Source organism: Acipenser ruthenus, chromosome 1 (genome assembly GCF_902713425.1).
Source record: "Acipenser ruthenus chromosome 1, fAciRut3.2 maternal haplotype, whole genome shotgun sequence".
NCBI lineage: Eukaryota > Metazoa > Chordata > Actinopteri > Acipenseriformes > Acipenseridae > Acipenser > Acipenser ruthenus.
Window position 1 is genome coordinate 38,393,649 of NC_081189.1, and position 16,451 is coordinate 38,410,099.

The 16,451-nt window shown below is 38.3% G+C and overlaps 2 protein-coding genes across 2 annotated transcripts; both read left to right on the forward strand.

The window, feature by feature from the left end:
* Positions 1-1,316: 1,316 nt before the first annotated feature.
* Positions 1,317-5,839, forward strand: LOC117420981 (ribosome biogenesis protein BRX1 homolog). Its single transcript, XM_034034803.3, has 10 exons — positions 1,317-1,518; positions 2,026-2,137; positions 2,370-2,413; positions 2,659-2,729; positions 2,848-2,897; positions 3,292-3,365; positions 3,456-3,506; positions 4,474-4,575; positions 4,993-5,121; positions 5,251-5,839. The coding sequence occupies exons 1-10, from the start codon at positions 1,366-1,368 to the stop codon at positions 5,500-5,502; spliced, it is 1,038 nt and encodes a 345-aa protein (XP_033890694.2). The 5' UTR covers positions 1,317-1,365; the 3' UTR covers positions 5,503-5,839.
* Positions 5,840-8,798: 2,959 nt separating this feature from the next.
* On the forward strand, positions 8,799-16,216 carry LOC117970214 (dnaJ homolog subfamily C member 21-like). The gene is made up of 12 exons (XM_059024811.1): positions 8,799-9,313; positions 9,906-9,999; positions 10,174-10,297; positions 10,625-10,753; positions 10,864-11,168; positions 11,346-11,494; positions 13,333-13,423; positions 13,519-13,677; positions 14,514-14,562; positions 14,681-14,910; positions 15,045-15,126; positions 15,694-16,216. Exons 1-12 carry the CDS (start codon positions 9,217-9,219, stop codon positions 15,859-15,861), a joined length of 1,677 nt encoding a protein of 558 aa, XP_058880794.1. The 5' UTR covers positions 8,799-9,216; the 3' UTR covers positions 15,862-16,216.
* Positions 16,217-16,451: the final 235 nt, after the last annotated feature.

The following is a 16,451-nucleotide window of genomic DNA, read 5'->3' on the forward strand; positions in this document are numbered from 1 at the left end:
TGTGGTGGTGCGTCCAACCTGTTCATCTTCTCCGGCGAAGACGTCCTCAAATTCTGCCACCACTACATGCAGCTGTTGTTGTTGGGCCCCATCCAGCCCAGCACAGCTGTGGCACCACAAACTGTGCAGGCAGGTTCTCCGCGACCCACACCTCATGGGTAATAGTGCAGCTTCTAGACGAATGTGTACTCCCCAATGACGGTGCGTCGTCAGGAGGCAGAGCAGCATGTCATCAGTGAGGGAGCTCGCCAGCTAGAGGGCTTTATCGCTATCCGTGTGATGATCTCAAACTGCGCTTAGAAGGTGTCTCAATCTGCCTTCACATTGTACTTCAGGGGCTTGCAAGTGACTCCCCCGGAGAGGCCATCCTCGTCGGCTCCTCCTTCTGGTCGCCCGGGCCGACCAGCATCTTGGAGATCAGTCTGCGGTAGAGCTGGAGATCCTGGCACTGCTTCCGGGGTGCTGCAGGGGACCTTGGTTTCCTCAGACTTCACGGAGAGATGCCCCATCAGCTCCAGCTCTTCCCTACAAGGTAGTCTCCTGCTGCTTTCCTTCATCGCAGGTTCCTCTGCCGTCCTCCTCTGCTGGTCGTCCCGTCACCAGCTCGCCGCAGCTGATCCTTCTCCACATCCTCGGGAGGATCTGTTTCTAGCAGCTATCTCCCTTCAGCTGTGTTTGTGTGTACGCTTCTCTGTTGTTGTTGTTGTTGTTGTTGTTGTTGTTGTTGTTTTTAAAAAGCGGAATACTTTGGCATGGATTGACAAAGTAACTGTTTTTGGAATGCTGTTTTGTAAATTGTCAAATACTGTATTACACTGCTTAGATTTTATAACTGCACTGCGCTTTTTTACATTTTTTTTTTTTTTTTTTTACAAATTCCCATTGTATAGCCTAATATATTGTATTAGCTCTTCTATTCTACTTCTGTACAGTGGTATCGGCGCTATGCTTTCGTGCGAAAGGGCGCGGGTTCGCGCACGCCCTCCGCCGGTGTGTGGATTGCCTCGCCCTGTGTGATGCGCCTGACTGCGTTAACCGAGATCGCTACAATATGTACAGTACTACTTTACAAATGTGGTGTTTTGCACACACAGATTTATCTAAATGTGTACACATATACTGACGTTAGCAAAGCAAATAAAGCGTAATATAACAACTTACTTTGAGATACGATATCTTCACACATCCAATGGACCGACCTCAGGAGTTAATTAAATCAGATATGGCAGGTGTAGTTCAATACCAGTATTAACAGTTTTGACTTCCAATCAGCAGATGGCGCTCTCTGTTTTCGATGACTATGCTGATTTAGTTTACTTCAGCGGACCACATGATGGATAAACGAGAATTTCCTGTTCCTGTAGAATGGCGGCTTTCAAGAGAAAGCGTGGATCGGGCTCTGGTGCTGGAAAACAGGCGAAAAAAGTTAAATTTGCCGAAAATGCCACAGGGAAGCAGACGGCGAAACCTGGGCAGCCATCAGAGAAGGAACACAATATTCCAGCTCCAGTTTCTAAGGTAAATATTGCAAATCAGATTATTTTAACACCCAGCGTGTGATTTACTACAGTACTCCGCTGAGCACTTCGATCAGTTTAGAATTCATATCGAGATCTGTTAACACTGTTTTTTTTTTTCTTCTTTTAAATAACCTCCTATTGTATAGTTTTGATCAGTTTTTTTCATCAGAATTGTTTCTATGTTCACGCCAGAAACCACTCTCTTGACATACCATATATTTCTAAATCCCGTTAAAACACCGTCAGAAGCATCAATACACTTATTCCTGTTGGCGCTTGGTGTAACATTAATGTATGATATGTTGATTCCATTTAGGTTAAAAAACACATTTCGTTTTTGCATGCAATCCCTTCAATAGGTTTGTGTGTATAGCGGTTAACCAGTTCCCTCTACTTTTCAATTTGTAAGGGTTGTAAATGACTGTAAACGTTGTATACTTTATATAGGGGTACCGACTGCACATTTTATATCTGTCTGATAAATATTTGGCCTCATCATTTGCAGGGTAAATGGAAAAACAAGGAGCGAGTGCTTGTGTTTTCATCTAGAGGCATCAACTTCAGAACAAGACACTTGATGCAGGACCTCCGGACAATGATGCCACACACTAAAGCAGGTACACCGAATCTAATGATCTAATGTGGTGCAAAATATCTAGATATACTTAAATGGTCACTATTGATAGACCAGGGCTTTTCTGGGTGTGCCAGTTTCAGCAAGTTAAGTTATTGTTTAGTAAGTGCTGGAAATCCAACATTACGTCTTAGTTCTACTTTTACAGTTTGCGACAACAACCATTTAAAATTAAACTCAACATTGTGAATTAACTGTTTAAATTCTGTCTCCAGATACAAAAATGGACCGAAAGGATAAACTGTTTGTTGTTAATGAGGTAAGCCCATTATTCAGAAGTTAGAAATGCCTTCTTTTTAACCACTGGACCACACAGCCTCCTTTAATCTGCAACTAAATCTATTCTGACCTCATAATAAAATGTGCATTGATCATCTCCCATTTGTAGTGTTAAGTTGGTAGCAGCATGTGTAAATGACACATGCCAGAGGTCCATTGGTTAGTGTCTTTTGGGATCTGATATGACAGGTTCTACTGTAATAAAATATGATACTTGTCTTCCAGGTCTGTGAAATAAAAAACTGCAACAAATGCATCTTTTTTGAAGCTAAAAAAAAGCAGGACCTTTACATGTGGTGAGTATTCAGCTGACTGTTAGAAAATATTTGAAAATAAAATGTATAAATACTAAATTAGGCTGTTCCTATTTTTGTTCAGTGGCAACTTTTTCTGAACTGTTATTTTTTACTTCAGGATTTCCAATGTTCCTCATGGACCTTCAGCCAAGTTTTTGGTACAAAACGGTGAGTATTTAAACATTTTGTGTCAGCATATCATGATTTCGTCTGAGTTCAGTGTTACATGTTTTAAAAACCCTCTATGTGTCTTTGATGTCGCATCTAATTCGGGCTCAAATATAACAACATTAGTACAGAGAATACCGTGCCCTATTTACATTTAAGGCTGTTGATTGATATGCCTTTTACATTTCATATTTTAAATTGTGTTCCGATGGTGAAGCAATACAGTATTTGAACATTGATTGTGCCAATTTAGTTTATTATAGATAAATACATTAGCTTGGATCGCATAACACCATGGTTGACCAATACCTGCTAATTCTAGGGTTGTTTAATTAGACTAGATTGTAATACTGTGTCAATGACACTTGTGTTTGTTTTTTTTTTCCCCACACAGTTCACACCCTAGCTGAACTTAAAATGACAGGAAACTGCTTGAAAGGATCACGACCACTTCTCTCCTTTGACCCAGTAAGGGAGTTTTAGAAAATTGAAAATTCACAGGCTGTATGATTTGATGCCTCCCATGTTTCTTAAATGTTTGTTTAATTCTCTTTACAGACGTTTGAAAAGGAACCTCACTATGCCCTGCTAAAGGAACTTTTCATTCAGGTGATCAATCTATTGAATGATGGTTGCAATACAACATAGAACATTGTAAATTAGTGTTCATTTCCATACTGTAAGTAGAATTGTGTAGTTCTGCCATATTGGTCACAATGTTCTAAGCAAGTGTATATACAGGCTTTCAAGACTGCTTAAGTTTTTTCACGTGAACTTGGACAAGAAATGTCTAATGTTGTTGAGATGTACGTCTGTGTGAGATCGTTTTTAATCTGCAACTGTTAATAAAAACAAAGCATGCATGTTGCAATGGGCTACTACTGTGATGTCATAATCCATGTTCAACCTCTTGGAGAAAATATTTAGTGCAGTGACATAGACAAGTTTAGGAGCGGGGACCACTCCCCATGGTAGAACAATTTGCAACCTAGGTTATTAGGCATAACTGGTAAGTACACACAAAAAGCTTTAATTTTTATATTGTAGTTTCATTTAAAAAAACAAAACAAAAAAATAATTATATAAACTAAGTAGGTGAGTCCAATTATGGGTGGTTACCATGGAAACCGGATTATAAATATGTAAAATGCATTTGAGTTTTATACAATGCTTGTTTTTCTACATTGGAGACATTAAACTTAAAGAAAAAACACATGATGTGGTTTGTTCTACCATGGGGATGGGTATCTCTGTATCTGAAGGCCTTTAAAGATGCTGCCACTCCTAACTCCATCCTTATCTGGTGTATAATCTTTGTGTTCTGTAGCTTCTATAAGAAAAGCTCCTGAAAGACAGGGTGCATAGTTCAGAATGGTATGAGTTACCACATGCAGGAGACTGTCCTAACATAACAAACTTCAACAGAGATTCATAGAACATTGAGGTTAAGTTGCCTCCTTTACAATGATGTCCTCTAAACAAAAAAAAATCACATTTTTGACTAATTTACTTCAGCAAAGTAACTGAGTTGTAACAGCTCACACACACTGGTGATTGGTTTTTGTTTGTGTTTTAGACATTTTCCACTCCTCAGTACCACCCAAAGAGCCAGCCATTTGTTGACCACATTTTAACTTTCACAATCGCAGACAACAGGATTTGGTTCAGGAATTACCAGGTCAGTATTGATTTGTTTCCTTCTGCTGTGTGTGAGTACCAGTCCACACTGTCCTCCATCTACTTTTGAAATGTATTGCAATAAAAATCCTCCGCTACGATAGTTTCTGTAAATGCAAGTGTGTTATTCAGTGGGTTGCCCCTTGTGAGTCACAGTTGGCATATACATTGTGTTGACATTTTCTAATTCTCTGCTTACCTGGCATCTTAAAATGTGGAGCACTGTATGGCACCCAAATCGAGAATATGAGCATCTAAAAGCATCTAAAATACTATGGAGTGATTCTTTTTTTTTTAAATGTTGGAAACTTTTTAAAGCAATTTGAGTATATTGTTTGCATTAAAGATAATCTGTTGCAAAAATAATTGTGTGTTGGCAGAACTTAACTTGCTTTAACTGATTTTATGATCTCTGCAGATAATTGAAGAAGATGGGTCACTTGTGGAAATAGGACCTCGTTTTGTTTTAAATCTCATCAAAATTTTCCAGGGGAGCTTTGGAGGAGCAACATTGTATGAAAACCCACGCTACCAGTCCCCAAATATGGTGATTGTCTTTTTACAGAATAATAAATGTTTGCCATAATTAATATTTCTCATTGTAATTCATATTGTATTTGCTTGCCCAGAAGAGCCAGCTGTCAACAGTACTTACTGACTTTTTTTGTTTCAACAGCATCGCCGAATGATTCGATTGGCCACTGCTGCAAGGCTGAAGGAGAAACAGCAGGTTAAGGAGCTTCAGAAAATGAAGAAGAGCGAACCGAAAGTAAAAGAGAAAGAAGACCCCACGCAGGACGTCTTTGTGACGCCTGCCGAAGAGAAGCCATCAGACATCCAGCTGGTAGCACCAGAGCCCAAACCTATTAAGAAGAAAAAGAATAAAGAATTCAAACGGCAAAGAAAGCTAAAACAAAAAAGGTTTTAAACTTTTCCATGTGGCACGATGGGGACCCTTGAGATTCAGAATACAAATCTGAAACTATGGAAAGACAGTGTGCCAATAAAACACAAAACCAGGGATATTTTTATACAGTGCATGTACTTCAGCATCATTGTACATGTTTGTTCATGTAGAATATTTCTGATAACCAATTTATCCTCTTTGCCTGATGTGGCACTAGAGACACAAAGTTGAGGGGAGGGGTGACTTGGTGTGTTTTTTTGTGTGTGTTTGTATAAGACTGACTATTAAAGAAGAAATGTTTCCGAGAATTTGTTTATCAGAACATTACCTTACAATAAACAGGAAGAGTTCAAATTGATTTTAATTTAATGTGTTGTTTTTTTACACCTATATGGTAGGCTACACCAGTATTGAAAAAGATTTATATGAACTGTCAATTAAAATAATTTTAAAAATAAGTAATTTGTTTAACCATTTGATAAGCAACTTTAAAAACAGCCTAATCCATTTAAGAGGTTTGAAATATATGGAACACATATATCCATACATAAAATTATAGTTTATAGACTGCCTTTAGTTGCAGGACTATCTGGTGCAAACACTGTTTCTTATCCATTACTTTGTTAGTCCTTGAGCGAAGATGCAAGATTTACCCTCTGCGGAAATACAGGCTCACTTCACTATACAGTGCTATACACTATACATTTTTCACATTGTATTTGGTCAGATTTTTTAGTGGGTTGTAGTATTATATAGAGGGAGTCTGAGAGAAAAAATGACACCAAAGTTTGGTGCTTCTTTCATTTGTTTGGTGTGCAAGGTAAGCAAACATGCAGTCTTCAGGTGTGAAAGTTATTGCCTTCCCCCTAGTTAAGTCAACCCAATTAAAGGGATAATTAGGGTCAGCTGTTTGAGTACTTTGAATAACAACCAGGCCTGATTTGGGCCAGCCCTGCCCAATATAAATCTGACTAACTTTGGCCCTTACCGTCAGAGTGAAGTTGTCAGCACACAGGTTCTAGAGGCACATCATGCCACGAACAAAAGAAATTCCTGAAGACCTCCAAGAAAAAAGTTGTTGCTGCCTGTCAGTCTGGAAAGGGTTACAAAGCTATTTCTAAGGCTCTGGGGCTCCACCGAACCACAGTCAGAGCCATATTATCCAAATGGAGAAAGTTTGGGACAGTAGTGAATCTTCCCAGGAGTGGCCGTCCTGCCAAAATCTCTTCAAGAGCAAGGCGTAAAATCGTCCAGGAAGTCACAAAGAACCCTAGAACAACATCCAGGGATCTGCAGGCATCTCTCGCCTCGGCTAAGGTCAGTGTTCATGACTCCACCATCAGAAAGACACTGGGCAAAAATGGGATTCATGGCAGAGTAGCAAGGAGGAAACCATTGCTCACTAAGAAGAACATGAATGCTCGTCTCAAGTTTGCCAAAAAGCACCTGGATGGTCCTCAAGAGTTCTGGAACAATGTTCTATGGACAGTTGAGTCAAAAGTGGAACTTTTTGGCCAACATGGGCCCCGTTATGTCTGGCGAAAACCAAACACTGCATTCCACAGTAAGAACCTCATACCAACGGTCAAGCATGGTGATGATAGTGTCATGGTTTGGGGATGCTTTGCTGCATCAGGACCTGGACGCCTTGCCATCATTGAAGGAACCATGAATTCTGCTCTGTATCAGAGAATTCTACAGGAGAATGTCAGGCTATCCGTCCGTGAGCTGAAGCTGAAGCGCAGCTGGGTCATGCAGCAAGAAAATGATCCGAAACACACAAGCAAGTCTACATCAGAATGGTTGAAGAACAAGGAATTTAAAGTTTTGGAATGGCCTAGTCAAAGTCTAGACCTAAACCCGCATTGAGATGTTGTGGCAGGACCCGAAACGAGCAGTTCATGCTCGAAAACCCACAAATGTCACTAAGTTGAAGCAGTTCTGCTTGGAGGAGTGAGAGACTAATCACTAACTACAGGAAGCGTGTGGTTGCAGTTATTGCTGCTAAAGGTGGCGTAACCAGTTATTGAGTCTAAGGGGCCGATTACTTTTTCACACGGGGGCATTAGGTGTTGCGTAACTTTCTTTAATAAATAAATGAAATATGTATCACATTTTAGTTTTATTTGTTCACTCAGGGTCCCTTTTATCTAATATTAGTTTTTGGTTGAAGATCTGATAACATTCAGTGACAAAAATATGCAAAAATGAAGAAAATCAGACAGGGGGGGGATACTTTTTCACAGCACTGTAACTATAACGACCCTGTTTTTAACAATCCCAACAGCAAGAACTTACAGGATTGACGCGGATACAACAATCTCGGTACTGACTAACTGGAAAAAAAAGACCATAATTTGAATTTTGTCTATGGGTAAATATCGGGACTTTCTTCCTATGCATTGGGACGCGGGACAATTTGCTAGGAAATCGGTACTGTCCCGACCATATAGGGACTGTTGGCATGTATGTTGTAGTGTGAATCACGCATGATGCAATTGTTACTTGCCCGCCATCTTAACACAAACTGTAACCAGGCAACAGGTGTGAGGAGGAAACTGCAAACCGTGCATTGAGAAAAATATAAAGCAATCTACGCTGCATGTGTTTTTCAAGAGAAAGGACATGTAATTACTGTATTCAGTATGTAAATGTACATTCTTTACTTTTTCATTTCTTTGTCAACATTTTTGTGGGTGAACTATTTTGCCTTGTTCATAGCGATGTGTGCAGTAGTCAATCACCTCTTCCGAATCAATGACAGCATACAATTTTTTTGATGTTACAAGTCAGGTTTTGGTATGCGTACCACATTCTGACCCTACACCGGTAACAAACTCCCATCCCCAGTTGTACTGCTTTACTAGAAAGAATATATATATATATATATATATATATATATATATATATATATATATATATATATATATATATATATATATAGCTCAAAGAGCCAGCTTTTTTAAATATAAATTATATAAATATAATTATTAGCGGTACTATTCTATTCTACTTGGGAGATGTCTTGTCCATTAAAATATTTAGTCTACTTTTAAAGAAGAGACTGTTATCTATTCAGGGATAGCAGGATATTTAAGTAAAGGGTCTGAGTGAGGAAAAATGGGCAAAATCCCCACCTCACCTTGCTGTAAATCATTTGTTCTTGCGATAATTTGTGCCGATACTGAATATATTTTTAAGTACGCCACAAAATTGTTAAAGTGTAATCACATTTTGCATTCCTTCTTGCTTACAGTGTGGTGCACATATTTGATCGGCAGGGGGCAATGCTGCTTTTAAAGTTACCTTCGCCACCTTTTTATGATGTCACTTAAAAGCGCCGAGCCGGCTGCTGTTCAGTCACATTGCTGCTCGGTGACCGGGAGCAATCTGGTAAATCACCAAATCTGCAAGGTGGCGAGGGAAAAACAATATTAAGGTGATTTCATACAAGTTTAGAAGACGTTATTTAGGTGGCTGCAAATAAAAAATAAAACACCCAAAGGAAGAAAAGGGTAATTGAAGGATACCGGTAGTTTAGAAACTCACTTGGCTGTGGTGAGGAGCGATACTATTAAAGAACGTAAAAAAAAACCAAAAAAAAAAAAACCCAGATGAACACAGTCATTTCTTATTTGTTTTGGTGAACTAGAGGTTTGTAACTCGCTTTCGACACAAACCGAAGCTCAGAAGAGAAGATCACTTGTCCCTGTGAACTTGGTTTGAAACGTCAAGATGAAGTGCCATTATGAGCTTCTGTGTGTCAAAAGAGACGCTACGGATGACGATTTGAAAAAGGCCTACAGAAAATTAGCTCTGAAATGGCATCCAGGTATTTAATTTCACTCCTAAATGTTATGCCTTTAAAGCGTGCATTCAAAAAGTAACTAATATAAACTCCCCGCTGCTGTTGTTGTTAAAGCCATGCTCTCAGTAGTGTACTTGTGCTTACGCTGTTCCAATACAGTAAGGTACGTTTGCTGGCTGTCAAACAAAGTTTTGGATAGTGGCAGATGGAAGCCCTAGGTGAAACGTTTGTGTACTTGACTGGGTTTCACATCATTTTATGTTTCTGCTTTCAAAATTTCCAACAACAGACTCAATAATCCTTTGTTGTCATTTCAGTTAGAATTTCTAAAACTGTATGCCTAATCATAAAAATATAATTTTTACTTTGTGTGTTAGTAGAAAGCAATTACTCTGTAGTTTGTGTCCTAAAAGCTTAAAACTGAAGGCTGATCTTTGTAAACCCAAAACAAAGCTGCCACAGTGCTGCAAAGTAGGACATTAAACTACAGGATACATGTAACATACTTATAAGGTAGTAGGATTCAGGGAATATTTTTGTTGATTCATTAATAACAGACCTTGTTTAACGGTTAATTGAAATTCACTGGTGCTAAAAATGTTTTTCATTTTCACAGATAAGAATCTGGACAATGCAGAAGAAGCAGCAGAACAGTTCAAACTCATCCAGGCTGCATATGAAGTTCTCATTGACCCACAAGAAAGAGCCTGGTAAGTAACAAGCAGAAAAGAAAAGCAAACGCCCCAGCTCTGCTAAAAGGAACATTGCAATTGAGCTGCACCTCTAAAGGATTTAATTAAACTTACTTGTTAGTGGCAAGGGTAAAGATTGGCGGGTTTATTACTATATTTCTTTATTGAGCTGTCATGTGACTGGTCCTCCAGGTACGATAACCACCGCGAAGCACTGCTGAAGGGTGGAGTGAGTGGAGAGTATGAAGACGATAGTGTGGACCTCCTGCAGTTTTTCACTGTTACCTGTTATTCTGGGTATGGAGATGATGAGGAGGTAGGTTTCAATGTCTGTATACCTAATTAGAAGAAAATTTAAAACACATGAAGCTGTCTTGCAGTTTTACTTCAGAATGTGTGACTGAGCACTTCAAAATACATGTTCAGATTTTTCACTGTAGACTTAACATCGCACCCCATCTCAACTGTTAGCAAGAGCCTCTTCTGGAGTTCTAGGATACTTTTAGATGTTTATAAATGTTGAAGATGTTTTTATATTGAACGGTGCCAATATGCATTTAACATACATCCTTTTATTGATATTTATTTGTTAAGACTGTGCCATTTGAAACCTTGTCATGTTATTTTGTCAACTTTTTCCCAGGGATTTTATTCTGTGTATCGAAACCTGTTTGAGACAATTGTAAAGGAAGAACAAGAAAACACTAAGGAAGTAGAGGAGGAGGAGGAGGAGTTCCCCACATTTGGAGACTCGCAAAGTGATTATGACACGGTAAAAAAAAAAACTATTAATGAAAACCTAGAATTAAAACTAAACTAATTAACTACCTAAACAAGAATGTTGAACTAAAAGTCTCAGTAGTTTCTGTTGGTGCTTTGCAGGTCGTCCATCTCTTTTATGCCTACTGGCAGAGTTTCTGCACCAGGAAGAACTTTGCCTGGAAGGAGGAGTACGACACAAGACAGGCCTCCAACCGCTGGGAGAAGCGGGCGATGGAGAAGGAGAATAAGAAGAAGAGGGAAAAGGCACGCAAGGAGAGGAACGAGCTGGTGCGGCAGCTGGTGGCATTCATCCGCAAACGGGACAAGCGTGTGCAGGCACACAAGAAGCTGGTGGAGGAGCAGAATGCAGAGAAGGCCAAGAAGGTAGAGGAGTTCCGCAGACAGCAGAAACTCAACCAGGCCAAGTGAGTTATTGCTTTTACAGAGAAGCTTGGTGGCACAATATTGAGCAGCCGTTTGATTCAATCCAGGTTTTACTATGAGCTACAGTTAGGGCTTGACATTTTTTGTTCAAACTATGCTTGTGGTATAGTTGTAGGACTTTAAATGTTATCTACAAAACGGATTCTGCTGTGTTTCAGGCTTGCTGAAAATTACAAAGAGCAGAGCTGGGCTGCCATGTCAGACCTTGAGAAGGAGCTGCAGCAGATGGAGGCTCGATATGAGAAGGAGTTTGGGGACAGGTCTGGGGATGAGGATGAGGGGCTAGAGGTGGGAGAAGAACTTGGTGGTAAGTACACAGACACTTTCAGCACTTCATCAGGGGACGCTTTCAGCTGTATCATTAAACTCTTCTTTCTTATCCCTTCAAAAAGGTTGTAATGTAATCTGTATTGAACACCCACTACATTAAACCGGGATCTTGACTTTTTGCACCTGTGTTTCCATAGCATTTACTCGTGTTCATTATTGCATTTGTTTATTAGTTTAGTGTAGGGTATATTTTCCCCCAAAAAACTGCACTACATCAAAAATAGTGTGTGTGTGATACATGGCTGCACTCCACGCAGAGCGCCTTTACTGGATGCGCCACTCGGGAGCCCCGTCCACAAACATTTTTAATATCACCAAGCAGACATGATAAAAGGATCTTGCGATGTATCAAAACGAGCAAGAACACTGCTTAGTCAGCTGACTCCTCCCTAATCACCTCCTGCTTTAGTGCAGGAAATACCGGTACATTTACCTTCTAATATGTTATTTTGGAAAGGGTTACAGACGAGTATGCTAAAACGACAGAAAACGTTTTTGGTGATTCAAATTCAGACCCGAAATTTACATTTTTTTGGACCCGAACTGCAAACTGCGGAAAAGTTCACAATCCGACCCGAACCCGACCCACTTTGCGGGTCACCCACAGGTAACCCACCCAATGCAGTTGTTTACTTTCTTCTTATATATATGTGTTTTCTTTTTAAACAGCTGAAGAAGGGATTTTGCCCGAAATGTCCTGAAAATTATATATATATATATATATATATAATATATATATATATATATATATATATATATATATATATATATATAATATATATATATATATATATATATATAATTTTATTAGGGCTGTCACTCGATTAAAATTTGTGATCGGTTAATTTCTGGGCATTAGTTGATTAATCGGTAGATTCATTCCTGCACATTTTTAATAAAGGTAACAATCTTATAGTGGCTGTCCTGCACAGTAATACGTAAAAAAATCAATAGAATCTAAAATAACATCAGCCCAGTGGGAATTTGGACGTTTTAAAAGCGTTTTTATTTCAGTAAATGTAACACATTTTCACAGAACAACGTCAATCCATTAAAGAGTTTAATAGCAAAGTATAATGCACAAGAACTATTTTTTTTGTGTCTGATGCAAACTGTATATGGCTCCTTATGAACAACCTTTATTTATTTTTTACGTTATATTTAGGGCTTTCGGCATTAAAAAAAACAAAAAACACTTTTCATGAACATGAAACAGGTAAACATCGGTTAAAACAACTTGGTATACATAAACAACTTGAACAGTAATGTAATATTAACAGTATTAACGTCAATAAAACAAAACGTTAGTCGCAGCTTGTGACACTAGTAAAATACATTTACTCGCCTGAAACCATGCCAGGCCAAATGAAGGAATCATGAAAAATAAATGCTGCACTGCACAGTCAACTCCGTTGAAATGCCCAGCCAAAAAAAAAAAAAAAAAAACTGCCCGATTTTTAAATTGTAAAAAAAAATAATTTGCAATTAACTATTTAGTTGATTAATCGGTTCTGTTATTTGGATCAGCCCTAATTATATATATATATATATATATATATATATATATATATATATATATATATATATATATATATATATATATGCAGCAATGAATGCAGCTGTTTTGCTGCCTAATCATTTTTCTATATCTTCTTAGTTTTTAAGGTATTTTTTAAAATACTTGTTTTATTGTGCAATTGGGGAGACAATTAGGGCTTCAACTGAAATGGCTTACATATTGAAAAAAAAGACAGATGCTGGAATATAAACATTTAATATGAACGTGATAAATAATTTAGTTCAATTGAATTGCAGAAAACGCAGCAGATGGAGCCGAGGAGCTGGTTGAATATTATGATGAACTTTACTGCCCAGCCTGTAACAAATCCTTTAAAACAGACAAAGCGTAAGTTCAAGTTTAATATGACAGCCTTTGCAATCTGCCTTAGCCTTTTTATACATATTTAATGGCTCAGTATATTTTATACTATGTATTCATAGAATGAAAAACCATGAGAAATCCAAGAAGCACAGAGAGATGGTGGCGTTACTACGGCAGCACTTGGAAGAGGAGGAGGAGGCCCTCAGTCAGAATGCTGATGAGAACAGGGAAGAGGAAGAGGAGGAGGAGGAGGAAGTGGTGGGGACACCGAGACAAAAGTGCGTGACTGAAATCATAAGATCTGATTGACAGTAGACGGCCACATGATCTGATCAGTCTGTTAAGTGATAAAGTGACAGTCAGTGCCCGCCGATTGACAGATTCAGTTAGCCACTGATCTAACAAACTTATTTCAACAAACAATGAGAAATGCGAAGTTTGAGACAACTGTGATCTTGACAACATTGAATGTGCCAACAAGGTCAGCTGATCAATTTAAATCATTAATAATGTTCACTTGCTATTAACCTCCTTTAAAATCATCTACAGAGAGACCAGGCACAGAACGATGCAAAATGCAACAGCTCGTTTGACCTTCAATTATTATCCCCAGCGAAGATCAAATCCTCTGCAAAGAGCATGTAGTGACATGGTCGTACTTGTCACACTTCACACATTTTTGCATATATCTGGAAAACATCTTATCCAATTGTCATGAAACTTGGTATTAACATTATTTAACATAAGTTATTGATTATTGCTGAGAAAGAATGGAGGATTCTGGGCATATTTATGGATATATCCGCCTGTACGTCACACTTGCATGTTTGCATATATCTGGAGAATAACTTATCAATTCTTATTCTATACTATTGATTTGTCTCATAGCTATAAACATTTCCATCATATCTCTAATTATGAATTGACAGCTGTGTTGGGGGATGTGTGTTACTGATGCACTGATGAACTGTTATTTTTTTAAGCAGACGCAAGGTTAATTGTCTTCCTCACACTACAGTGTTGGTTCATTATTTTGATCTAAATTCCACAAAAGGCTTCTTGGTACTGTAATGTTCCTCATTGATCGTTTTTTTATTTATTTATTTTTGGTCAGACTCTCTAAAAAGCAGAAAAAGAAAAAGAGGCAACAGAAAGCAATGCAGGTAAGTTAAAATCAAACACCATTTCTTTTATAATACACGTTTTTCATTCTCATTCAATGGCAAGTAAAATAATTCCCTGGTTCAAATATTACATTTTTTGTCTACCCATCCCATCTAGAACTGTCCAGAAGGCTTAGTTGAAGAGGCAACTGTCCAGGAAACTTTTGACAGTAAGACAAACTCTGAGGACTCCAAACAAGAAGACTCTGAGGATAAAGAAGAAGTGGCAGCCCAAGAAGAAAGGTCTGACCCAGCAGAAAAGCTGGTGGATGAAAAAACATCCCAAGAAACAGATGAGGTGGTAGAGAATGAACAGGAGGCATGCACGTCCAGAGCTACTCCGATAAGGTAGGCTTCCTGTACAGTGTAGAGTGTCCTTCGTATTCTCTCATATGAATAGGTAACATGTTTGTGGTGTTTTCAGATCATGCTGTTTTAACTATGTTATTATGTGGCTTAAATAAAAATGTATCTCCTTTTAGTTCTGCTACAACCAAAGGAAAGAAGGGAAAGGATTCAAAAAAGGGCAACCAGATGCGTGCAGCCAGTGATCAGCAACCAGAGGTTTGTAATATTCTCCCTGTAGTGTTTAACACTTTGAAGAGCTCAGTGCTTGCTCTTGGGTATCTTCAGTCACGTTACCAATATAAAACAAAACTGGTTAATCTCAGTAAAGACAGTTATAGCACAGGCTTATTTTAAATTGTTCAAAACAAATCTGAATCATAATATTTTTGTATGATCATACACTTTTTTTTTTTGTTCTTGGCCATAAAGCATGCATGATTCCTTCGCTTCAATGTATTTTTGGTTCCAGTGACAAAAAAAAAAAAATTACTGATATCCATGATTCAATATTAAATCCCAGTAACCATTTAAATGCATATAAAGACTGAGAATGTTTCAATACACAAGAGTCTATGTTAAGAGTCCAAAACAATTTGATATTTATATAGAATGCAACAACTGGTGTAGTTTGGCCCGAACAATTTAGGACGGCTTGATGTGAAGCTTGTGTAACAATGTAACATTACTAACATTCTGTCTTCAAGCACTGCAGATTCCCGTCATACTAAAGAAAACAATCCCGGTAGAATGTAATAACCAGTACATTTGTATTGCTCTTTGCAGAAGGAGGCACAGCTGCGCTGCGTTACCTGTCACAATGAGTTTTCAACCAGGAATAAATTGTTTGACCACCTACAGACAACAGGCCATGCAACTGCGCTACATCCACATTCCTCTGTTAACAGACCTACATCTGGCAAGAGCAAAAAGGAGAAACGGAGAAACAGATAACTTGTGAAGCATGGAGTAAAAACTGAATTACGCTGTGACGCAAGGTTTTAAAAATTATTTAAAGTATCCTTGCACGGGATCCCTGCAGAAAAATAAGTACTAAAACTATTTCCTTAGGAGAAAGCAAAGCTATAACTTAATGGCTATTTAAGGACCTTTTTTTTTAATTCAAACAGTTGCTGAGGAGAGCAGCTACATTTTCTTTTATTCTGAACGTTGACACTTCCTTTTCTTCTGCAGCCTAGAATAAAATGATACACTCAGTCTTGTTTTTGCCCCAGCATTTGTGGGGATCAGGGTTGGATTAAAACACTCCTTTCTACAGTACTTAAATTAAAAAGTATATAATAATTACTTTATGACTTTGGGCTCAGAAATAAACCCTACATTAACATAAAAATTAAGTCTTATTGGTATAAAACAGTTCTTAAATCATAATTCTATTTCCACAGCAGCAATAAAAAGTGGCATAAATGCAACAGAATGATAGAGGAAAGTTACACTTATGAATGGGACGGTTTTACATTCCCTTTGCAGAACTATCATGTGCTGTTGAACATTGTTCACAATATTGAATGTAAGCTTTTTTG